Consider the following 27,227-nt stretch of genomic DNA (forward strand, 5'->3'; position numbering starts at 1 on the left):
GCAGGGGAACAAACCTTCATTTACCCCCTCCCCATGTAGCATTGCCCCCTATAATCCAATACTTAACTATACTAATGTCACTGTTGTACAGTTAAGGAGAAAAGTGAAAATACCACCCACAGAGAACCATTGTCAGTGCACTAGTAGAAACCACACTAGCAGTGGCTGTGTAAACATAACATCAGTCACCAAACAAGCTACTTCATGCATTTCTACATATTCTATTCTGTATTACAGTACTAGGTGTAGATACTCTGCACTCAGTGAAATGGACTTACCGTCAAATAGTTATTCAATTAAACGTGTTTTCAACTATTTGGATTTCCTCATTTGTTATGTCATGAAATCGGCATTGAACCTGAGTGAATCAAATCCCATAAGAAATGAACACAACATATTTACAGGTAGAAGGATATGTTACAAAACAAATATATCTATATATATAATTACAAAACGCAGGAATATGCTAGAACATTTAGTTCAAGAAGCAGTTTACAATGTCAAAACATGGATGGAAACATGGAATTATGCTTCTCAGAGCTTTATGGATAAGATGTAGCCATTATGACTAAGATGGCTTATGGCGTATATGATACATGTATCATGCGTAAGAGGTAATTTCAGCTTAATACATACATGCTCTGAAAAACACTGACTTTTTACTTTTCAAGTATTTATGGTTATATTCAGACCAATAATGCTAAACCTCACTTGCTGTGGACATGAATGTTTCTCCCTTTTTATTGACTTCATCAGCACAGCATACAGGGATAGTTCGACTATACTTCAGAAACACACATCAAGTATTTCAGCTTTATATTTTTTAGACAACTAAGTAATGTTCATCCATTGATGCTCTTCATGCTGCAGTTTGTGTGTAGGTTTTGTTGATGAAATCAGGCCGGTCTTCTCTAAAAAATTCTGTTATTACACAAAAAAATGGGGACTTGGCATGCTATGTAGAAATATGGATGTTATGGCCAAATAAATGAGAATAACTAGGGTCTGCACTTTTCTGTTGTTCAAGAGTCAATTTTTACCACATACTAAATAACATTTTTGCAATCACCACATATAAAATTCTGTTGTCCTACAATAGCCATATAGGATTTGCTACTGCTACAGTTTTCTATCCTCAGAAGTCTGAGTCCCTACGCTGGCTTAGTGACTAGAATTAAATAATTATTTGTAGCAGGCCCAACTACCAATGGTTTACGTGGTTTTACAATTGAATAGCTGAACTGACCCATATCATTAAATTTACTGACCTAGCCTACTCCGTCAAAGCCCATTCACTCTCCTGAACCCTTACTATTTCAAGGCAAATTATTTAAGATTAATTATTTCCTAGAAGACAAGGAGATTTGGCCCATGGTTTCTACATAGCTCTGCAACTGAATAACACCCCCCCCCCCGCGATCATTTGTGAACTTTCCTCCAATCAAACATTTAAACTGCCCATCAAGTATGACCAACTACCATATAATCTTACAACTGATGTCTTACCTGACCTAAATTGTCAAAAGACTCCCTCTGTTCTCCTAGGGTATGTATCTCACTTCCCTCTGAAATCTCCATCTTTTCATGTATCAACCTCCCCCCACCTTCACATCTTCTCATCCACAGCCTAGCCCTTCTGTTATAACCACTCACTTCCCACTTCATCACCCTCACTATCCATGCTTCTTGCTATAATCAGGACCCTTTATAATTCAGAAGTCCGATTCTCCTAACAGCTTCTTTCTCTTCCGCCATTATTTTCTGGCATAATCCCTACCACATTTATCCATACTGACCTCCTGACGCTACATGTCCCTTCAGTAAGTCTTCTCTATGCTGTATTAGAAGAATACAAATTGTTCTTGTAGTTTCTGGTATATATATATATATATATATATATATATATATATATATATATATATATATCATATCTGCCCTTGCAACCTGTAACAGCATGTTTATAATTATTGAATACTCTAACATGGCTCCTTATTCTACTTCCACTGACATTATGCATGCTTTTCATTTACCAACAAAACGCATTACTGTGACACATATGTTGATCAATGTATATGCATGCCTCCTAATGCCTTAGTGCAAGAATTCTGAATAAAAGTGAAAAATAATGGGGGACAAAGGCCCAGAATCAGGGAGAAATTTTAAATGTTGCTCTTACAAACAAAGAAAGTTGATAGAATAGCAGATCTTGTATTAACATGCATTTTCAGAAAGATATAAAGTCTAAATCTCAAATGACTGTCATTATTTATTAAATTCAGTCCTCAGGGATTTGATAAACAGTCACAAAATTTATGAGAAGCAGACCAAAGATATTAGGCAAAATTCTAGATATCCTGCAAAATTCTGGACAGCTAAGAGGTGTATCTCAAAGGCTTGGATTTATATTTACGTTCACTGTATGTAAACTACACTAATGCTCTTCTTGCTGAAATCAAACATCACAGAAAATATAACAAAATCAAGGTTATAACTCACACAGTAAATATTGTATACATTTATTTCTTCTCTCCTAATTATCGTTTATTATACACGTACCTGTTTTCTTCAATGGCATAGTTCTCCTTGTACATTCCTATGCTCATAATAATTTCTTTTTAGGTCTGATTTTTGTCACTAAATCAGGAATATTTGGTTTATTTATTTAAGGGTCTCAGTCTTAAATAAGGTCTACAGAGTTGGAAGTCCTGCTCATCATATAAAACAAAACAAAATAAGTATATGGGCAGCCTGTAAGCATTACTAATCTATCCCTTACAGTAACATATGAAAAAATATGAAACATAAATCAGAACAAATCAAAATGTGTTGCTTACTCTTAGCATAGCAGCTTATGCTTTCAACCTTTGCTTGTTTCCTACATAAACACAGGTGGTTTAGTAAATGCAGAGAAAAAAATGTAGCTACTCACTAATAGGGGTGATGCCCTTCTTGAAGGGTTTGCTTCCAGTTTTTAATCATGCATGTGGTAGCTACTTATGGAGCAGAGTGACAGGATAAGCTGTAATTTAAAAACATCAATCAGTCTAAATAAGTGGAAACAGAATTAACCTTTACCAAAGGCTTGGTGTTAATAGCCTTCTGTCGCAGAGCAGGAGCAGCTGTCTTGGGTAAAAATCCGAGGTACTTCAGATATTGCTGCAAAGACATGGCCACATCAGTATCATCCTCTGGAGCGAACTTCCATTCTTTTTCTGAACCTTGCTTCATGGTTCTACAGAGAAAGAAGCATGTAATTACAAGATGCTTTTAGTTTATTGTTTATCAGTTATAAAACCTACCACTTAAAGTATTAACTCAGGTTATGAAGAGTTCTCTGAATCAAAAGGATCATTTTAATATAACACACATTAAGGTCCAAATAGGATGAAAAGGAATAACACTTAAAAACATGCTTCAGAAAGAGATATAATTATTTACAAAACCTGCAACTACCACAGATATCAAACAAGGTGCATATTTTTAAAATGTATTTCCAAACATTTGTAACAATTTTAAAATGGTACAGATTACCATAGAATAAGCTCAAAATATTTTAGCTTTGAAAATTTTTTTCTCATTTTATTGTAGAGAAAATATTTTTGATCATTATTGACATTAGAAACATTCTGGCAATTGTTTTGAAATTTACAGTAGAGGTGCACCTCCTTGAAACAGCATCATTATTCGTTTTGCTTCACTAAATCTTGAAAACGTTAGTCATATTTATAAAATGTGAGTCATATGATAAGGCAAGTTTAGTTTCAGTGCAGGTATCTGCGATACCAGCACCAGGAATTTGGTACTTGATCAGTGCGGGGCAGCTCTAGGTGCCCTGTTCTGGGCAACTCTCCTCTTCTGGCAGGAGTAGGAAGCTTCTCAGCCGTTTACCTGTCAGTAGGTTAACATCACTGAGTAGGAAGCTTCTCAGCCGTTTACCTGTCAGTAGGTTAACATCACTGTTTGCTAGGAAGGGGGACAATGTCATATACAGATGTATACTTGCATGCCTTTTCAGTCATGTGATGCCATGATGCATAACAAATTCACTTGAAAAGAAAACTATTGAAAATCATTTGCAAACTACTTAAAGGGATATTCTGCACTGCTTCAGATCACAAACAAATCTGGACACCTAATACACAAAAACTTCAGACTGTAGAACTTACATTTTGTAAGGTTGCCTGGCATCCATACAGACAGATGAGTGACAAGATGGTTATAATCTGAAATATTGGCATTTGTGGTACTTCACAATTAATTTGTTTCTTAAAATACACAGTACTGAAAAAAGCAACACTTGAATTATGTATACAGTGAAAATGCAGCAAGCACACAAAATAACATTAAAAGATAAGCAGCCTGTCCTCCTTCTAATAACCAAAATCAATTACTGGTGCCAGTTATAAATAAAAGCATAATGCAAAAAGTGCGTGTGTGTGTGTGTGTGTGTGTGTGTGTGTGTGTGTGTGTGTGTGTGTGTGTGTGTATGTGTAAGAAAGAGAAAGAGAAATAGCAAAGAGTAGATGCACCTTCATAGATTCAGCACAGCACTTAAAGCCAAATAAGCATAACACCTGAGATGTAATCCTATCCAGGTTTATTACAAATTCTGAAAAAATTGTACAGGTAACTATTATTTAAAACTCAAATGTATTACCCATGATTAAGTATAAACATTGCATAATGCAATCAGCATAAAACAAATATCAGACAGCACAGTTTGGTTTATCTGCCAAAGAGGAGTTTAAGTAAAAAATATAGCAACATAGAGTACAGTTACAAAGAGGCAACCAAAAACCATGGGGTTTCAGGGACCTGTTGAACACTTGCAGTGACACAGCTTCCTCGAACTATTGCAGTAATACGTTCCAAAGGTACAGGTGTTCCAAAGGTCCAGGTCCAGGTAAGAAAGTACCTGAAAGACTCAAGACTCCAGATGTCAAAAGCAGAGCTAGGAGGGAGGCATAATATGTGCAAGACAGTGGAAGCCAGGAACCCATTCATGTAGGGTGAGATAAAACAGCACAGTAACCTTGTAAATAAACGCATGGGCTCAGTAACAGTCAATAGAATTGAGACAATAGAGTAGTATGCAGACAGTACTAGCATGAAGAACCAGGCTATTAACAGCTACTGCAGAAACTGCAAAAGGCTATGCTTTTGACATCATAATGAGATGCTTTATGCACAGCCGATACCTGGTCCTTAAATGAAAGCTCTCATCACAAACAACAGTAGCATCTTGTAACTTTCAAACAACTTCCAGTCTGTCATCTCTGCAAATGATACAGGGTTTCAAGGTCCAACAGTCTGAAACCTTAAACTTTACCTGAATAACTATATAATCATTTCTGATCTGCCAGAGGCAGTTATCAAACCTGATAAATTCTAGATCATCCATGAGGGAGCTTAGAGCTGACATATTTCCAACAGAGATAGACATACTTAATTTCAACACAACAATGCTAATGCATTCCTCCTTTCTGAATGTGTTCTTCTATGGGCAACATTTACATAGTAAATTAAATTGAACCATTTATAGAGCCCTGAGGATCTCCCACAGCTGCAGGGAGCAGTGATTTAGAGAAACTATACCCTGAGAATAATCCAGTCAGGATGTGAACAGCTACTCAGATCTTACAATAGGCAAGTAACTGCTCTGGAAGGACCCTGCTTCAAGAAGGACCAAAGCTAAGCAGCTTATTTGATTTTTTTGCCAGTAGAAAGTTAATCAAGGCAATCATGAGGGCATTATCTGTGTTGTGTCGTGTCTGACATCCAGACTGAAGTGGGTCATATATACCAGGGGAGTAGCCAAAAATGTACATTTTGTACTCAGATGTCCTGCTGTTGCCCACCACCACCCACAAATCATGTAAAAATGAACTCAACCCTCAAAATGCTACCCTCGTATCATACCTCTCAACTGTCCAGAATTTCGCAGACTGTCCAGATTTTTGCCTTATATTTTTGGTCTGTTCCTCAAATAATTTGTAGTTTTCTGGCAAATCAGCGAGGACTGAATTCAGTAAATAATGACAGACATTTAAGTTTCAGACTTCATATCCTTTACAAAATGCACTTTAATGGAAAAACTTTTATTCTAGCAGCATTCTAAGTTTATAAGAGCAATATTTAAAATTTGTTCCAATTTTTAGGTCTTTGTCCACCCATTATTTTTGGCTTTGTCCAGATTTCTTGTGATAAAAGGTTAAGAGGTATGCCCCATATACTTGTTGCCATCTGTAACCATAAAAAAGCAATTTTTACAGGTGCATTCCACTTGAGTAAGCATATTTTGCTGTATACAGTATATACAACATTAAACAGTTTCTGTGCTCCCTGAGCTATAAAATTTAAGAGGGATGTTGATGTTCAGAGAAAATGTACTCCACTGAGTACACTGAGTATGCCTAGCTACACCATTGATATATACTGTGCTCCTTGCGAAAGGAATCAGGCTGTGTGCATAAACTACATTCTAAAGAACTGGACTATGAAATGCAAGTTTTGAAAAAGGGTAGTAGCTACCTATATAATCATGATATCATTTTTTTGAGATCTGAAGTGTCATACTCATTCACTGAAGACAGAAAGTCAAGAAAGGAATTCAGAAGAAATAATTTGGTAGAAGAAAGGACTAAACAACTAAACATCTGTCTGATAGTACACAAGTGCAAACCACATAAAATTGAATGCATGCTTGCAATTAAGAGGAGGAACTTTGTTATACTGAGACAACAGACACTGATCCCATCTCCATGGAGTGGTATAAGCATCTGGATTACTGCAAAGCACATCAGGCGTACTATAAGACTTATCTGAGCTGATGGAGGCAAGCCTGGTTATGAAGACCTGAGTAGCATGTTAAAGGGCTAAAGAGATGATTTCTTAGTGACTTGACAGCCTGTGGTGCATAAACTGTCAATCACTCAGAAAAGCATGGCCAGTCTTTTTGCTGCAGTACTGATGATATTCAATAAAAAGCTTATCTGCTACTTGACTATCCCTAAGTGGTAATGAACATATGCTCCATTAGCCTAAGCCAAAAAGAGGTGAGGCCAGCACCACTTGTGCCCGAGTCTTTGCCCTGTTTATTTCAGGGTATGGAGATCCAGGTCAAACAATGGCTTACCATACTATAGGTAGCTTGACTGCAAACCAACAGGCTGTAATCAGACCTGGAAACCAATTCTACCATCAAGTTGTAGGTCGCCAGCCTTGCTAAAAGACTTTGTACAAGTTATATCTGTTTAGATAGGTAACTGAAGAAAGAACCTAAACAATCCCTAATCACTTCATGACAAAAAATAATTCTCACAAGAACTACTGTAAGCAGAGGTTGAAGTCACTTAAAACAAGCCAGTATGGGCTACTCAGAACAAAGGGGGCAACAGAATCAATAAGCACTTGAAAGAATGTACTCACTGAAGCAGATGGATAATACATGAGGAGGTGCTCATCAGTAGCATATTTATGGTGGGGCAAGAGGGGCAACTGCCCCAGGCAGAAAGTGTTGGTGGTGCGGTCAGCTAATCTCGACATCTAATAAAATACTGGCTTTTAAAACCCGGTATTGCATTTGTTGTCAAACATGAGTGCTCTAGCACTCCTTGTGTGGTCGAAACTATAGCAATTGCTTGCTAAATTGTAGCAAACAATTTGATACAGTTTAAAAGTTGGAATTTTTTTTAAAGTAAAACCTGAGCACTATAGCATTCCATGCAGACAGGTATAAACTGTAGCAACTGTTTGCTACATTTGTAGCAAGCAGTTTGCTACACTTTATAAGACAAAATTCTTATTTATCTATTTTTTATAAAAGGGAGTAGGGTCAGGGGCAAAGCACAGAAATGAGACCTGAATGGCTGGACTGGTGTTGGGGGTGTTGTGCATCTGGCCACCTGGTTGGTGTGACAATAGAAGGACCATCCTTTTTTTTTGTTTGTTTTGTTTTGCTCTTCAATGGAAGAATGTGAAGGATGGTGGATCTGTAATAAGCAGATCCCTTGACTGGCTTAATACAGATACAGTAAAGTGTTTTTTTTCCTCCTCACCTGAATAGCTAAGGGGTGGGGCACTGGTTCATGGTACCAGCATAGGGTGCTGGCTGAGCCAGCTATACTTCTGTTCCTCACAGTCTGTTCTAACATGCATAATATACTTCATTTGAAATCCCCACTAAAAGCAAGGGGGAGCTGCAGAATTGGCAGTAAACTATCACCAACCCTTCCAAATCATCATGTCTCAGGCTCTAAATGACAGAGAAACCAGGGATACTGCACCTACCAAAGAAGGACCAACATTGCTACATTATTAACATGAGGTCTACATTATTAACATGAGGATGCCAGCCTGTAACAAGTCAAAGTTAACATCTAGCTTGTAAAAATGTAAACACTGTCTAATATAGTGCAAGAAAGGTATCCAAAGATGGGTCTATATTATATTCTCAAACTCTGTAAACAGTGAACGCTATCTACAGCAAAAATGCCATGCAGTGAATCCCCCACAACTCCAAGATCGTACTACAGTGAGGAAAGGGCAAATTCCCCAATCTTCACTGTAGTGCAATCTCACTATTTACAGTTCGCTGCATGGCATTTTTCGCTGTAGATAGCGTTTGTTGTTTACAACTTTCGAAGATATAATATAGACTCCCTAAAAATGAATGTAAGTAGTCTAATTAGTGATTTGTACAGTTTAATAACAAAGTAACCAGCTGATGCCAAGACGTTAACTAGACAAGTATTTGGATAGCATTGGTGTATAAAATAACTATATGTGACATTGAAAATAACTGAATGAAACATTTAGCAGTGTCAATAAAGGGTACCCGTAACAGTGTTCCAAACAATTCTGGTGAAGTTTCCTGGTTGGAAATGAAAGCACTCAATCCGTAAAGTGTTTTGTGAATAAACTGTGCTTTTGAACACTATTACGGGTACCCTTTATTGGCACTGTGGTGCAGTCAGCTGAAGGTGTTGTTTCGGTTATTGGTTTGTGGTTTTTGATCCTTCAGCTTATTCATGAGTTTTTTTTTTGAGGTTATTGAAACATTTAGCAGCACACACCGCAGTTTGCATTTGAGGACTTGAGAAAAGGTTTCCCCATTATGTACATTTTCTGTCAGGGAACCAGGTAGAGAATATCATGAACAGTCTATCGCTCTTTTAAGACAATAACACAACTGCAAAATCATTTTCTTGGGATAGCGACTACTTCATTGTAAATATTCTTATACTCTGTTGTTGGTGTTGTTGTTGTTATTGTTCAGAGTGTTCATAAAGGTTTAAGTAGGCGGTCAAATGTTGGAATCTTTACCATGAGTGTTGATTACAATATCTGCAATTAGTTTAATTTTATCTTGCCAGGTAAGGTAGCAACCTAGCAGAGGGATACAAAAGTTTTAAGTGTTAATACCTTTGAACTATAGAGTTAAGTGAGGTAAAAGGCAGAAGTGGTCTGCACACAGAAAGTAACAAATTAGAGACTGCAGACAATGTTTGTATCATTCACACAGTTTATTCAGTACAGTGCTTACTATATACAGTATATAGCATGCAGCATGCAGCTAATGGCTATCCATGCAGTACCCAGCATGCAATCACAGATCAAGTTCTAGCTCAGCCAAGGACAATTGTGGTAATCATGCAATGTGCTGTACTGTGAAAATCAAATGTAACGAATGTATCTGATACATCAGTAAATCTTATTCAAACCTCATTTACAGGGCCTGTTCATGCTGTCATGCAATTTCTAATTAGACAGTACATTATAACCTACTACAAAGATGTAGTGCTCCCCTCCCAAATTGTGCAGGTATGTACAGGACAAACCAGGAGTAAATCTGTGTCTACCCAGCCAATCACCAAGACTTAGCCTTAAAGGTATTCAACATCACTTCACAACAGTCTTTAGGCTACTGACAATAAGAAAACTCATGCTGATCTATCCAAATAGTTGAAGAATTTAATGCCATTAATTTTCTTGGGAAGATATCTCTGGGGCCTTTGCAGGTGAGCAAAATGCTTGGATTTAGACATGCCAAAGGGGGCATCATAATCTGTGATGGATATGATAAGGGAAAAGAACAATGGCAGGAACTTTGAATCTTGAAGGTATCAATTGGAAATTAATTGGGCTTCACATAAGGATTCCTTGACTACAGAGGAAACATGATTATCGAATAAAAGACAGTTCCTCACATAAGTACCTAGATTTCTTATGACTGTATCTCTATAAAAGAACTACAATTTGTAACACATGAGGTGGGAGCAGCTTTTCTGTCAACTACTACTATGCAACTCTTTGTATTTAGCTTGGGACCATTTTCAGTACCCTGGATATATGCACATATTCCAGTTCTTTCCGGAACTCTTGATTTTCACTTAATGAGTGAATAACACTGTAACTTCACATCATCAGCAAACTTGGCCAGCCATATTACCGGGTTATTGAATTGGATGTCTGCAAAATAAATATCAAGAAGGAGAGAGAGCCCACCACTGATCCCAAAGATATCCCTCTAATTACAATTTTGCATTCACAGAAGGTACCAATTTCATTCATGACTTGATTTGCTGGATATCCAGTTTTCAGTCCATAGGACAACATAAGGATTTACATGAAGTATGTTGAATTTTTCATTAATGCCCTCAGAAAAGAGCAGTGTTGACATTCTGGGATATAATATCTAAGACATGGGCCAGGAGAGTGCCCATATATAATACAATAGAAATGACCACAGACAAGTGATTGTTGTTTGTGATTTATTTTCTGTGTTTGTAAGACCTGATGCAGTGACAGCAGTACACATTTTTCCATTGCATGAATGTTTTCTGCAAAGGAATCATTTTGTATGTCAACAATCCACTCCCAACCAGTTGTTATCACTCCTATTTGATGAAATCAAAATGACAGTAGACAAGAGGAAAGGAGGAGGACAGGAGATGATTAGCTACACAGTCATGAAGTAAACATGGGCTGGAAATTAAACCAAGCACACTTCATATGTGGTGGTTCAACCATAAGAAATGGTCTACCACCAAATCAGTGGTGGACACATCAAGCTAGAAAATCAAGTAAACAGTACCTTCAGAACAGCAGGTAACAAAGGTGCACACCTGAGCAAAACTGACTACCCTATAATGCTGTGGAATTACTGGGCTACAGCAACAGAGTCCTCATTAAAATAGATGTTAAAGTCACTTCCCATTAATTAGTTTGAGGACACCAACACTTGCTCAATGAGGTACTCCATTAATTTTTTGCAGAAACGTGCACTACTGGGTGGATGGTTAATTTGGGACAGCCTACAGCCTGATCTTGTTCCTATAATATATTCCAACAGAAGATAGGCTTAGTCATAGCCTTCATAAGTCACAGCAGTGAGCAACAGGAAGTCCCCACCCCATCCTGTGTCTTACCCAATTTATTAACCTGAATTGGTGAAAGCCCAGGAAGCACAGCGAACACCAGGCATTTATGTATTTGCTTGTAATATGTTTACCAGGGTAGGACACTGACCATAGTGGACCTTCTTCTGAATCAACTCAGGTCGCACAATAAAAACTATGATAGGCATTTGCAATAAAACACAGGCGTACAATTTAAATCTATGCAGATGTTATAATCACTGAGCAAGAAACAAAAAGTTGTAGTAGTTTGTAATTGAATAGAGGCAACAGTTTCCCTCAATGTAATTGATAAATATGTGTTTTTACAGTATATGCAAAGGACTGGAACACAAGGTGTGTGTGTGATGGTGAGGAGGTAAAGATAGGACAATTATGGTGAAAATGTGGGAGTAACCTGAGATGATGGGATGAAGAGGAGTGATGAAGGTAGTGAGGCTTACAGATAATATAGTCTATATGTATACAGATGTGATAATACCAAGCAAGAAGCAGATTAAAGCCTGTAACATACAAGGTAACAAGGGAATTAATGCAATAGGAGAGAAGGATTTCACACAAAGTTTTATCCAGCTAGGTATATGAAATAAAAGCCAGGTTAGTGTCAAACAGGATGTCTGAACCAATACTCTAGTTGTTGTATAGGGACTTAGAAATTTCTGTATAACACCCAAAAGGGGATCAGCAGGGCCCACACTGTCAGCAGCTGTCCAGTTTGAACAACCAGTTCCGTAAGTGCATTATACAAAAACAGAAACGCTTCACCCTAGAGTGGCCTCTCATCACCAAAACAGTCAACATGCCCAAGTAATCATGACATCCCATGCCAATTGTCTTCATTTGTTCTGCCTTTTGTCACATTATACTACAGCATTCCCTGCAAAAAAGAGAAATGTTCTGATGGGGTGGGTGGGTTAGCATAATGGTTAATTTTTGTAACCTACAATAACCAACACCACTCCAAAGATGTCCAAGAACTCTGTGAATGGATTTAACACAAATTTATTGCTATCATGAAAATATCACAATATTTTATGGCGGACTACTAGTAGTTTGCATTTCATCTTTTGAAGCCTTTGCTATTTTAGGGTCATAAACACATGTAGAATATGCATCACCTGTAAAAAGAAGCATATTCACATAAATATGCAGCAAAATGCTTATTTTCCACCTAGTCTGTTATAATTTCATTAGAATGGAAATATTTATTCACTAAGACCTAGTGCAGTCAGCTGGAGTTTCATGATGTAAAGTTAGGCTATAGTTCTTTATATGGTTGAGTGCTATATCACATAGTATTTAATTACACTGACTTGAACATATGTTGCTATGCAGTAGGTAATGTAGATTTCTTGGAAGGAATTAGTATATGGCCCTTTCATATGTTCTATAAAAAGTACAAAATGTAATACGGTGAAATGCAGTTTCACTTGTTTTACTTTTTAACAGTATTATGCCAAGGACAAATTAGTACATTCCTTTAAGAACCATGAACGTTGGGAATAGGACAGTTTTTTTTGTTCACGATAACAGTATAAGTTGTTCTTCTGAGAGTTTCGGTAGAAGATCAGCGGTGCATGGTGTGTAGTACTGGAGCCTATATGGCCCAACTGTTATCATCTGAAGATTCATGTGAAAGACTGTCACTTGAAATGCCAGACTCATTTTACTTCTCAAGTTATCAGTGTTTTTGAAGGTATGGGCTTGTGCTCCATTACGAAGCAGCCTCCATATGAAAGGTATTATCCTATGTATTTCATTACTACATTTATTATTGTTTATAGTTCCAACATGCCTATATTGGTTCTGTTAAACTGCAAAATTTGACTTCAAACATATACAAAATTAAAAAATTTGATTAATTAATGCAACAAATTACACAAATTACATTTTCTTCTGGAAATCCTAATCTCCACTCCCCAACACCATACTGGCTTCTTTTGGGGTCACTATAGTGGCAGTCTGAGAAACAGTCGAATGTACCACAGGTTCTGACACCTCAGGATGTATGTCCAAATCTGAGTGGGCAGTCAAAGGATCAGGCCTAACTCTTGAAGTTCTTCGTTATAAGTGGGACATCAGGACTGGATGCATCTACCATTTTTTTTAGGTGAGGCGCTTAAGGTGCTGGATCTACAACTAAGAGTTAAGGGAGAAAGGGCATGTACACAGGGTTTTAACTACAAAAGGCTAGCAGATTCTGCAAGGTTTTATAATCGTGCTCCGTATCCAGGCAAAAAATGCTCTGGGAGTGAAGATTATTGTAGGGAATCTGCCTACAACAATTGCATTTTGCCTTCCTAATTGACATCTACTAGAACTGGAAACACCAAATCTTTTAAAAAAACAAGGAAGGTTTCCCAATGGGGCAAGCATCTGAACCAATGAAGGCACAAGATACAAACAACCATGTGTAGAACAGACTAATGGGTGTTAGCCTTTCATTCAGATTGCCAGTAAGATAGTCTGACGTTTTCAAATTCATACATCCATCTGTGTACCATTACATCCATGGGCTTTGGTAATACAGCAGACACATGGCAGCATGGAAGGTTTTGGTTTTGGTATCCTGCCTGCATGTCCACGTTATTTGGTGAGATATCTCAGCAGTTTGTAATATTGCAAGAGCGATCTAATTAAGGATATATATTATTGTTTTAAGAACTTCAACATCTTTATTTTCAATATAACTGATTTTTTTTCATTCTAATATGAGGCATTATTGATTACTTATGAATCATGGTCCACAAAAATGTAATTCGTCAGACTTGTAATAATAATTTGTAAAAGCAATCATTAAGTTATATCGTTAGGTTATATACATTAATACAGCTCTTACATTTATTTAGTATTAGTTAATTTAGGAATAGTTAGTTTCATTATTTTCATTTTTATTTGAAGTTTAAGTGGCAGAGATAGTCCTGGAGATTCACTAAATGGCCTAGCATGAAATGTACAGTTCATGCTTGTACGGTGCTTTTCCCATGTTGTGCCCATTTCTGACTCATAGACATGTCAGCTGTGTTGAAGTAAGACCTCATTATTGGCTACTTCGCATTTCTATGAACTCCATTTAACAACCACATTGTGAAGATCACTGCTGAAATGCAAGTTGTTTTAGTAAGAAAGTGGCAATCCCCCCAGTCACTCTCCCACGTGAGTACAGACAACAATATCACACAGTCCCTGTTCCTGTCCCTCTGTTGTCAACCCTCCTATGGTCCCCTCCACCTCCATAATAGTAGTAGCACTATGGTAGCAATCTATTATGGTCTGGCAGTCTAGCGCATCTCCCCTGCACTGTTGCTGCAGCCATTATGGCACTTGTATTTAAGTCTAATCCCTGGTGTTTAGTGGTTCTTCCCACCCAATCAATATTGTGCTGTCAGTGCCATTGTAATACTTGCTTTAAGTATTCTGCGCTGGTCTTGTGCATCCCCCTACCCCTAATCCCCATATTGCCTTAGCATGAACACTGGTGCTGTTATGCCACTATAATTGTAATTCAGTGTGGACTAGTGTATCCTTACCATGGTCCACATACAACCACTGCTATACTTACAGCACTTTAAGACTAATCTCTGATGTTCCAGTAGTTACTCTACCTCTTGATTCCCACAAGCCATGTTCAATACTGTGACGTGGTGGGGACAACTATGCTGAACTACATGGCTGACAGATTTCATTCAGCCATGTAGATGCCTTCCTGGAGGTAGTTCTGGAGAGAAAGCACATGGCTAATTAGCATATGTCTCTCCATCAGAATCCTCATTGACATTTAACACGGCTGTGGTGCCAGCCCTATGTGATGCATGGCTTTGTGGTAGAGTACCATGCAGCACTGTTTTAGGGCAGTTGCTGACTTGGCAAAGGTTCTATGATGTGCACCTTCATTAATATTCCCCCTTTTGCCTTTTCTCTATTCCCCAATCCTCCCTTCTAATTTTCCTTTGCACCAACCTTAGTAGAACAAATCAATACAATTACAATTGCCACTATATTTCTGCATGAATGTATAAATGGTTCTTAAAATAATAGTTTTCCTAACTTTTGTATTTATAGACATTTGTTTTCTACCTTATCAAAATTATTAAGGACTATTATATTTTTTGATACTAACTTATATGACTGTCAGAACTTGAGGAAAAGTTGGATATGTAAGTTAGACTTTATATGCATAATTATTAATGTTCATGCATGCGCTTAACGGCAACTCTTGGTTCTACAGTCATGACAACATTGCTTCTTTTTTTACCTTTAGTGTATTTAACCATACTTTGACATATATCCTTACTTTAGTAGATAAGAAAGAAATATAAGTCATAAGACTCAAGTAATAAAAGAAGAATAAGAATGTAATACTATAAAATAAATGCAGGACCTGTATCTATATTTAAATGCATATTTTCTTACATTTCCTATTAGCCTTTATGATTTGAGGGAATTTACTTAGGAAAAGTTGCATAAGACAGAACATTTCTTACATTCCTAGACAGGGATTGTAGCAGTTTGCATCAATGCTTAGTTTAGTAATAGTGATACAATGTTAATTAGTCATATTAACATAACATACTCTTTATTTCCACTTTATTTCTACTTCACTGCACTTCTGTCCCCAATTAATCCCTCTTGTACTTGATTCTTCAGAATGTCTTTCAGCATTATATAAATATAGTTTTCTTTAAACTAGGACAAATGAGTTATCTTTCATTTTTTTCCTTTAATAGTAATGGCTTAAATAATGTTCAAAAATATAGACTCCTTGGGTATGTAAAAGTGAAAAAAAACCTAATGTGGTTTTCTTACAAGAAACTCACATTTTGAAAAAAATAAATATTAATAAATTAAATGTCAGCTATGAAATTAGAGAAGAGGTGTTACCATACTCTAGAAAAAGGAAACAGACATGCTTCAAATCTCAAATAATAATGGCATTCTTAAAATATATTGTAGTATAACAACAGAATATATACATCATCCAATATAAACTGGATTGTTGGACTGGGGATAAAGTGGGTAAAATTTCATTAAACTTTACTAAATATGATGTTGACTAACACAAATGGACAGATAACCACACTGGGAAATCTCTGTTCTATTTATGATAAATACAACCTCAGCATCAAAAGACCCTAAAGAGCTGGTCAAAGAATTTAAATTTAAAAGACATAACAGAATATAAATATTACTTGCGTTTTACTTGTTATTCTTACATCTTTAACAACCAAATGAGAATTGGTCAATATTTTATTTACCTTTATTTGATAAGGCTTTACTATTTAAACTAATTTAGTTAACAAGAGCACTAACTTTGAATAAGTGTAATAAAATTAAGAGATATTAAAGTAAATATTTATTTTTTATAATAACTAACTAGAAACAGATTAATGTTATGGAATACTTTGAAATTGTAAGTATATATGGTAACATCTAGCTAGTATAAACAACTAGCTGAAAAGTAAAACAAATTAAATTATGGACAAAAAAATGCAAAAAGGAAAACCAATATATATATATATATATATATATATATATATATATATACATACACACACACACACACACACACACACACACACACACACATATATATATATATATATATGTGTGTGTGTGTGTGTATATATATATATATATATATATATATATATATATATATATATATATATATATATATATATATATATATAACATCACCATTAAACCGTAATATCAAATATTTCTTTACCATAAATAAGACAGACCCCAGGATTCATTAATGACTACAATAAATCTATACAGTTCTGAGTGAACAGACAACACAAGCATAACTCACACATTCTTCGTCCTAATTTTAGTTTTTCTACTGATTTTTTTGAATACTTAAATGTCAAGGGGGGATTCACAAAGGTTACCACAAAGTGTAGACTAGATGTACACTTAGTTCAATCTTTCTGACTGAATAGAAATCACAAGAAAATGTGGTAAGGATGTTGTTGAATACAGATTGTTTATCCTTAGTGTACACTTAGTACAGGCATTAATGAATTTGGCTCAGAATAGTTATTTAGCAATGTCACAAGGTATAAAAAAATCTACTGAGAAGGAGAAAATTCTGTATTAAAACATATATATAAAATCACAATAAATACTGCAAAAATCACAGCAAAGCAACCAGGCAGTTCCAAAAAGTATATAAGCATAAAACCTTTTATTACAAAGCCACAAAACGGTAAGCGCTTTCACTAACAAGCTTCTTCAGACCATACAACATAAAATAAAAATGATCCTTTTATAAAAATTCAAAAAGCACTAAGCCAATCACAAAGATGACACTAAACAAATTGAAGTTCTTAAAGGAACAAGCAAATGAAAACTCATACCTTCTACACATATATATAAGTGAGCTAGGACTTATATATGCTTCTTATACATTCATTTTATGAATATTTTATATAATATTTTATGTCTTGTTTGCATATATTGTATTTATATTGTATTTATATGTATATATACTTGTATTCTCATGCTTGTCTTATATATATGTGTAGAGGGTATGAGTTTTCTTTTGCTTGTTCCTTTAAGAACTTCAATTTGTTTAGTGTCATCTTTGTGATTGGCTTAGTGCTTTTTGAATTTTTATAAAAGGATCATTTTTATTTTATGTTGTATGGTCTGAAGAAGCTTGTTAGCAAAAGCGCTTACCATTTTGTGGCTTTGTAATAAAAGGTTTTATGCTTATATACTTTTTGGAACTGCCTGGCTGCTTCGCTGTGATTTTTGCATTATTTATTGCCATTTATCTACTTTATAATGGAGCATTTGCCTCGTAGGTTGGTTGTTGTTTTATATTATTTATATATATAAAATCTTAGACTGTATATGTATAAATGTAACTACTGCTTGTGTAGAGATGTAAATAGAAATGTAACTACCGTTTGGGTATAAATGTAGCTACTCTTTGTTTAACTGGAACTTAGTATAATGCAATATAAGCAAATGGAGTTTGTATCCACAGGCCATGGGTAATACCCATTCAGACTTTCCAGGTAAACAAAGACAAATAAATAGATACATTTATGAATGATTAGGTCACATATTAATAGTGCATTAATGGAATTTAGTGCACTTTCAAATTTGCATACTACTAATAATGTTTCCTTAACAAATCAAGAATTAGGTCTTACTGTAGAAAACTAATCATAACTGGCAATGTCAATATTTAAAATATTTTTACATTACCATAAAAACATTTATTGCATTATAGAAAAAGCAAATAAGGACATATTTAATAACATTTAATATACTTTCTCCCCTTGATTTTTTTTAATTAGAATAAATTATTAAGAATTAAGATTTTATAATCTAAACAGATTATACATTTCTCAGTCTATTTATGTACACCCTCCAAAATCTGACATTAGTAAGATTAAAAGAATGTTATCATCATAACTATGGTCTCCTATTAAGCTGAGAATTGTATTCAATCTCATATGAGACAATGGGAGAATTAAGGTAATAATTCTTCAAATATGTATTCCTAGATATTAATGCCTTCAGTTAAAACAATTGTTTATTATATAGAGCCAACATGTGATAATATCCGGATGACCTATATTTAGATTTATTCTACAATAAAATGTATTTTCATGCATTCAATTTATGCTATAATAGAAATAAAATTCCCAACATCTACACATTCACAACAACAGAACGAGATCTATTTTAGCAAATTTCTTTAAATAGTTTGTCTAGGAAACTCAAGAACAGAAATCGAATAAGAGTTTAAAAGTAGAAATAATATCTTGGCATAACATTTTTAACTCTGATTACAAATGGAAGTACTTTACAAGCAGTACTGGAGAGCATGTTTGATTTCATCAGCATAGAAAATATAAAGAAAGTTGAGGATAATAAAAGTAGGCATGTTTCAATAGAATAAGTATAGAGTTTACTTGTGCAATCATGAGAAGTGGGAAAAAGTGTTATCTAAGCACTTCAGAGAAATTTTAGGTCCTGTATAGGCCCATGACACTGATGGATAGCTGCCTTAAATTGTTTTCTACACATTCTTTTGCAGGATTTAAAAAAAAGCTTTTATAAGATATCAAGATTAAGTATGTTCAGTTTGCTTATATTATGAAGAGACAAATGTTAGATGTACATTTATTACTATAGCGTACAGCTGAGAAATATACCCAAGTCAGTAAATAACTACTATTATCTGTTATTTATGGGTTTATAATACACATTTGTCAATGTAAATCAATAACAATTATAGACAATAGTGATTAAAAGATTATCCTGAGTCTGAGAAGTATAATGGCTGGACTCTACTACTCAAATCAGGCACAAGTCAACATTTCCAAGAGTTGACACTTAAAACAAAATATGAGCCAAATACGAGAGTCAGGTAGAGATGCATATTACCTCCACTGTTATTTACGTTGTGTTGACTATTTACCTGTGAAGCTAAAAGTAGTAGAAATGGAATACCTAAGAAGAAATAAGACTGAATATCTTGCTACTGGATACACAGGTGATGTTGTTTTAATGGTAACAATGTATGCTAAGCTGTCTGTAGATACAGTGCCTAGATGATTACAGTTTGACCCACAATCTGTCAATAAATACAGGTAAAATCAAGCTGATGATTTACAGAGTTAAATCTAAAATAATATTGTAGAGATGAGAAGATAAAAAATGAAATAATTCTTTTGGTGTTTTTTTTTTCATCCAGCAGATTTTTGTGTCAATATGTTGAATATCTGAAAGTAAAAATTAACAAGAACTGCTATGTACAATAGACTACAGATTTAACATTAGGAAGAACAGTGACCAAGCCACAGTTTGAAAAAATAACATTCAAAAAATACCATAGAGTCACATTTGGTACAGAGCAATGGTGTAACAGTAAAGAAGAGGGGTTGACAAAACCCACATAAAGAATTGCCAGGAAATCCCCGCAACTTCCTGGATCCTGTTTTACAGTCTACTTTAGGCATACATTTGGGATTATTAATGAGAGACTACTGACAGACAAATATTTCTTAGTTGGAATAGGATTATGAGATTAAATGTAGGGGATATAACAGCTCAGCTGTGTGCAGAAAAAATAATTAGAAAATCAGGCCAGTGTAATGGTGTAGAGGAATAAAACCCTAACTATATTCCAGGTGACCTGAGTTTGAATACTGAAACAAGCATATGAGGTGCTGGCAGGAAGTGATGGGAGTTCATTTAGATGTTTCCTGTAGAGAGGCGTGATCCATACAGTGAAGCAGCTCTCAGATGTTACAGAAGAATGCAGAGGAAGGGAAACCATAGGGTAGGTCATAAACAAAAAACTCTCCCAGGAGAAGTTGTCAATTTCATAATCACCTAAGATAACCTTAGGTTCCACACTGGCCCCAGCCTTAGAATGGAGATAGTCTGGGGGCAGTAAGAGAGGTTGGTAGAACCAGATATGGATAGGGTCATTGGGGCAGCCAGAAAGAGTGAAGCATACATGGAACAAAGTAAAAAAAAAAAAAAAAAAAAAAAGAAGTGGCTAGAAAATTGGATTATTGTAAAATGTAGTGATGGTTTTAAGGAAATATGGACTGATGTTGAACAATGATCTCAAGATGCTAATTCTTTTAAACATAATATACGTTCTACACCTCTGTTGGCAGAGAGAGCTTGAATACATAAAAAATTAGTATTCTTGCAATTATATACAAAAAGGCTGATTCAGAAGAATAATACAGAAAAATGACTGTAAACAATAAGGGTTTAAGAGGGGTATAATCAAGGTATTGATTTGAAATTTAAGACGGGAACTTGTGGAGAAACAAAATAAGTGGTGAAAAATACCAAACAATTGCTTGTGTAGAATGAAGGAGATGGAAGACATGATACATGTAATACTAAAATGTCATCTTATGAACATAAAAATAAATATTTAAACAACAAAGTACTTGGATATGATGTAAAGACTACGCAGAATCTGCATCTGATTTGTAACCCTGTTATCTTCAGTTCAAGGAGAATTTAATTGTAATACCACTTGCTTATACATACTTAGCTATGCAAAGTACCAGTAAAAGGATTACTAGGAAACTACAAGCTGATCAAGTAAGGATAAAGTACTAATTAAGGAGGTATATATGTAAGAAGTACATACTGATAGACTATAAGTGTACTTGAAAATTAGTAATGCTATTAGAAATTAAAACTGATGAAAGCTGCTAATTCATCAAATGAAAACAATGTGGGGAATTTTATATGTAAAAGATGTTGGGCATTTCAATATTTTGTAACAAAAATGTTAAAACAGCTGGCGTTTGATAGTTAAAACTTTGAACTATGTATTCCATGGAATCAATACTAGCATCGTTTTATATTTTTCTTTGTTGTGTATAAAATAATTTCTTTAAAACTATAGTGCTTCTCCATTTTCCCTTTAATATTCCTACAACTGGCTTTATTCATAAAACTAATGAGCCACAAAGAAGAGATTGCAACACATAGATGATCTTCAGCAGTCAAACTGTTTAACAAAGGCTAATGTAAACTCAGAAAATTATAAATAGATTCAGATTAGAAAAGGGTGATTGGTTAGATGTTCAACATAAAATAATTTTATAAGGTAGAAAAAAAAGTTATTCCATCTCCACATAAAAATAAGTATATTAATTTTTCATAATTACATTCAATTTTGATTAGCACTATACAGAAATCTCCTGTATCTGTTTTATACAAAAAGTTTACTGGCCTATAAACTAGTAATCCTTAAATCTTTTTGGAAATATATTACTGATGTTCATTTTATGACCTGAATCATATTTAGAAACAACTGATACTGGAATCTCCTGATCATATAATTTAATTTTCATTTTAGAGGACATTCACAAGTGTATTTTCCATTGAGCCTTTCTCACTCCATACAGAATCAGTAGCATTTTAAAAAATCATAGTTAACAGTGCTAGTATTGTAGCATACAGGGATAAAGCCCTGACTAAGGTGCATGTGACCCAGGTTCAGTTAACAGCTTAGATGTATGAGAAGCTGGCAGGGGTGGATGGGCATGCTTGTCCTGGGAGGGTAATCAGAGGCAGCGGTATGTACACAGGGCACACATTGTGGTTCGATTTCCCTGGCATAGGCTGCAGAAACAAAACACAGTGCTTCCTAGGGGTGGCTGGGGAGGCTTGCTGACATCAGCTCTTTGCAGAAGTGAGGAGCAGATTGGCACTGTCCACCTCTTCATGTCTCGCCCACAGGAAGCTGCTGCTGGCATGTGCAGGGTGGTAAGAAAGTAGGAAACAACACACCTAAAGCAGTATGAAGTAGTCCCACAAAGTCTCAGTTTCCTCTTTGGCCCTACCCCTTAACAGAATAAGTCCAGAGGATGCCATGAGGGATGAATGAGAAGAGTCAACAGGGTCTTCTAATAATCAACTTTGAGTTATAAAAAGTGTAAAAAAATAATAATTACATATGATGCACATATAAAGGCAACAAAAAAGCTAACTTGGAATGTATGTTTTCTCCTGTGTGAGATGCTATACCTTTTAGCAAGATTTCAAAGCTTATTCACAATCTTTGTGGTTTAAAACTTCATCAATATTTTGACATTTTTTAATACTCCTATTTCTGGATATGTGGTTATGTCACACAACTTCTTTCATGGTATCTACTAGCAGTAGCTAGGAGAACCATAACTAAAAACTGCAAAAATACTAAGCCTACATCATTTTGATGACTCTTAAACCATTATTCCTTTTGATTATGAAAAATAAATGGTTCATGTCATTCAAATGAATGTCCTGAATGTTGAATATCATAACAGTGATATCCAGACTGTCAAATCAAAAACCACACCCCTGCTGATTATACATACTAACTCGAGACTGGACTATAGCAGAAAAAGGGCCAGTTCCCTGATCCCTGCTGTACCATAATGCCACACTGCAGGTTTCCCCTTTAATCGTATATACATCAACATTTCAAGTGTCATCATTTAGGTTTTGACCTTTCCTCTCTCTGCATTTATGTCAATCGAGCAATTGCCATGAACGGAAAAAGAAATATCGACAATAAATCTATGTTCAGAAGTATATAAAAAATAACTAAAACTAGGTTAACTTATTGCTAAATGCAATACTTGCATTCTGACATTTTAATTAATATGGTACTTCTCAATTTTTGACCCTTTTAATATCAGTTTAAAACTGTATAAACATCAGTTGTATAAGTAAACTTACCATAACAGTAGATGTTTTAACATATCACAATTGCAGTATCCTAAGCTGTGTGGGTCCAGTGACCCATCCTGCTTTCAAAGCTCATGTCTACCTCATATGTGTACTAATCTTTTGGCCCTTGAGCACCAGTATAAAGACAGAATGCCAAAAGATTCAGAGCTTTTTTGCTTACAAACAAGGGAGCCAAGAGCCCTGAACGAATAATGCTGCTAAAGGAACCCAGTAGCATGCTATATACACAAGGTTATATACAGCCACACTCTGGCAATACAAAAGGAAAAACAGCCAAAATAAAGGGGCTCGAGGAAGGGCTGGTTACTGCACACATTATCTATTAGAACATCTCCTGCTATGGTAGGTTTACTTACATATCTGTATTTTCTTCAAGATATATATCCTTATTGCAGTAGCCCTAGCTATTTGCGTTGATTACCGTGGCTTTTAAACTAAGAAGAAAAGTGAAAAAATAAACTTAGAGTCAAGGGACATCTGCAGAATGTTTTAGCAAAGCTTGTTCTTGACCTGGTAAGGAATCCAGTATGTAAACTGGTCCAAGTTGCTTATGCTAAAATACATCTACAGTCCAACCTTTTCTAGAACACCAACAAAGAAATCAAAGAATGGGACTTAACTCTGCCTGGAAATGGCTTATTATTGTGACTGTAAAATGCATGAGGCAACTATCTGGAAATACCATCTGGAAATAGTGTGATTATCCTTTCCTCTTACTTTCACGGGAGACAAACAGTTGGTCAGCCTTCAAGAAGAGACACATTTTATCTGGGGTAGTATCTGAGCTGCCTGTGCACATCCAGAATGTGAAGATTTTTTTCTCTCTTGATCTTGGGTTCAGGGAAGAAGACCGGGAGATTAATACACTGGCTCAAGGTAAACCTTGACACCAATTTAGGTGGAAAAAAAGGATTAGTTCTCAAAGAGACACTACCCTTGTAAGCAACAAGGTAGCATTAACTCACTACAAGTGCGTGTAACTCAGGTAGTCTCTTTACAGACGTCAGAGCAATGAGTAAAATGGTCTTCCATGGTAAGAGCTTCAAATTAGCATGATGAGCTAGTTGAAATGTGACAAAGTAAGCTTTTCAATAGCAAGTTAAGCTCCTAAGGAACAGCCACCAGGTGGACACATATACAGCACCCCTTTCAAAAACTGTTTAACTTGAGAATGGTTAGAAAGGGTGGAATCTAAGGCCAGACAAAAAAAATGGATGACTAATGAACTAGACAGAGGAATAAGAAAAGCAAGGTGAAAGTAACACAAAATCAGGAACAAGAGGCAGTCAGGCCTGAAGAGGATGCTGTTCCTTGGACTGGCACAACCACTTTTCCACTTGCATATATATGATTTTCTTGTAGAAGTTTTTTTTTTTCACTTCATTTGGTATCTGCTGTAAGTCCTCAGGAAAAAAAGTGTGTAAAAAGTGTCAAAATTCTACCATCCAGGCAGTGAGTTGAAGAGTTTTCACGTTGGATTGTATTAAATAATCCATGTCTTGTGTGAGCAAATCAGTCTTTGGGGAGGCTTGTGGTAATTCTTTCTGGTCAGATTGAAAAGAAGGGATAACCACTCTTCCCTGGGCCAAAATGGAGTCATCACAAATTCGGGTGAGTCCTTGTGGCTCTTTAAAGATCCCTGGATATCAAGGGCAGAAAAGCATACAAGAACATTGCTGTCCATGTTAATGAGAAGAGATCTGTCTTTCAGGTGCATTTACAAGGATTCATGGAGTAGAATTTCTTTAGTTACCTGTTCAGAGTGGAGGTAAGCAGATCTACTTCAGTGTTCTCCACAGCTGGGTCAGTTCTTGGAAAATGTCAGAATAAAGTTTCCATTTGCAGGAGTCTGTTCTGGCCATGCTTAGCTTGTCTCCAATTAAGTTTTGCTCTGAAAAAATGAATGAAGCCTGAAGTATCAAACTGAGCAGAGCTGCTATATCCTGGCCTATCACAGCATGTCTGCAAAGTAGGTACAATCTGTTACACCAGTGATAATGTACCACATCATTGTGGTCTTGTCTCTGTACATTTGCAGAGGTCCTGGGGTCTAGAGATGATTTAAGGCTTATAAAGCATTGATCACAGCTGACATCTCTGACAGTTATGCCCTTCTACCTGTTGTGAGAGTTCCACAGACCTTGTACTTTCACACCTTTGGAGATCACTTCCCATGCAGGTCTGAATAGCACCACACCTCTATAACGCTACTGATACAGAACATTTTGCATATAGATACGCACATCAATATACTACATCCCAGTTACTTCACAAGTATATTAAGCTAATACTAAAACTCTCAAACCCATTCTCATACTCAGTCCCACATCTCAAACTTAGTGGTGACATTGACCCAAATCCTGGCCCCAAAATCAAACAACATGAAACTCACATCCCTGCTAAAATACAATCCTACAATGTATTGAAGTCACCCCCTAAAGGATCTGATCTATTAGTCCTCAACACGAATCTTAGGAGTCTAGCTAATAAGATACATGAATTTTACTCTCGTCTCTCAGATTACTCCCCTGATATAGTAGTACTAACTGAAACCTGGCTGAAACCAGAAGTAAACAACACTAAAATACTACCCCCAGGTTACAACATCTACTGACTTGACAGAATAAATAAAAGTGGAGGAGGAATAGCCATTATTTATGAAAATAGTCTCAAATTAAAATGTTTAGAACCAAATCCTCCAGGACTTAACAACGTCAAAATATTTCAAACTCAAAATAAATCCCAATAAACACCTAACCATTATAGGAACATACATTCTTCCTGGGAACAACCCCACTATAATTGAGGAAATCCTCTAGTGGTCATCCTTAATATTTCCCAAGGAAACTATCATAATGGGTGAGCTTAACACCAACTGGGTCACCTGTGTAACCCCACTAACTTCATTAACCTGCACAGTTTCACCCAAGTAATTTAATCGCCAACAACAATCGACAAAATCACCAAAAGGCAATCACTTCTAGACTGGATCTTAACTGACAAACCATCACTTGCTCATAACTCAGGCTGCCTCCCTGAAAGTATCAGCAACCACCTCCCTACCTACTTGTTCAGACAACACCTTCACCCCCCTCAAAAACAAAATATTATCTATCATTAAATCCACAACAAAAAAGACTTTAAAACTCCAACATTCATATCCATACTCCAACATTGTGTCTGGGCCCCACTAAGATCACTTCCCCTAGATACTGCTATACATGATTTCAATAACGCTTTCCTAAACATACTAAATAGGCTAGCACCCTGCAGAAGCATAAGAGTAAAATCGCATTATGCTCCTTGGCTAACTAAAGGCAGCAAACAACTACTTAAAGTAAGAGATAAAGCCTGGGCACAATGGCAAACCAAGAAAACAAAAGTCAGCCTAGAATACTACTGGTATCTGAGAAACAAAGTGGAAATCCAGATAAAAAAATGACAAGTAAGCCTACTACAGTAACATCCAACCAAAACACCAAAGCAACCCATAAAAAATCTGGTCTGTTATAAAAAAACTTCTCCAACCTGGCCAACCTTCGCCACCAACCCCAACAGCTACAAGTAATA

At 35.8% G+C, this 27,227-nt stretch overlaps 1 protein-coding gene across 2 annotated transcripts in view; it reads right to left on the bottom strand.

The window, feature by feature from the left end:
- The window catches only part of PTPRN2 (protein tyrosine phosphatase receptor type N2), a 4,238,418-nt gene that overhangs the window by 2,619,937 nt on the left and 1,591,254 nt on the right, over positions 1-27,227 (bottom strand). Inside the window, exon 5 of one of the 2 annotated variants that reach the window (XM_044062029.1) lies at positions 3,076-3,232. In XM_044062029.1, coding sequence (XP_043917964.1) covers positions 3,076-3,232 — 157 coding nt within the window. Of the gene's footprint in view, positions 1-3,069; positions 3,233-27,227 lie in introns of both variants that reach the window. The other variant, XM_044062028.1, reaches the window with a different exon arrangement.

This window comes from Protopterus annectens, chromosome 2.part1, assembly GCF_019279795.1.
Source record: "Protopterus annectens isolate FY-2018-M chromosome 2.part1, PAN1.0, whole genome shotgun sequence".
Classification (NCBI taxonomy): Eukaryota; Metazoa; Chordata; order Ceratodontiformes; family Protopteridae; genus Protopterus; species Protopterus annectens.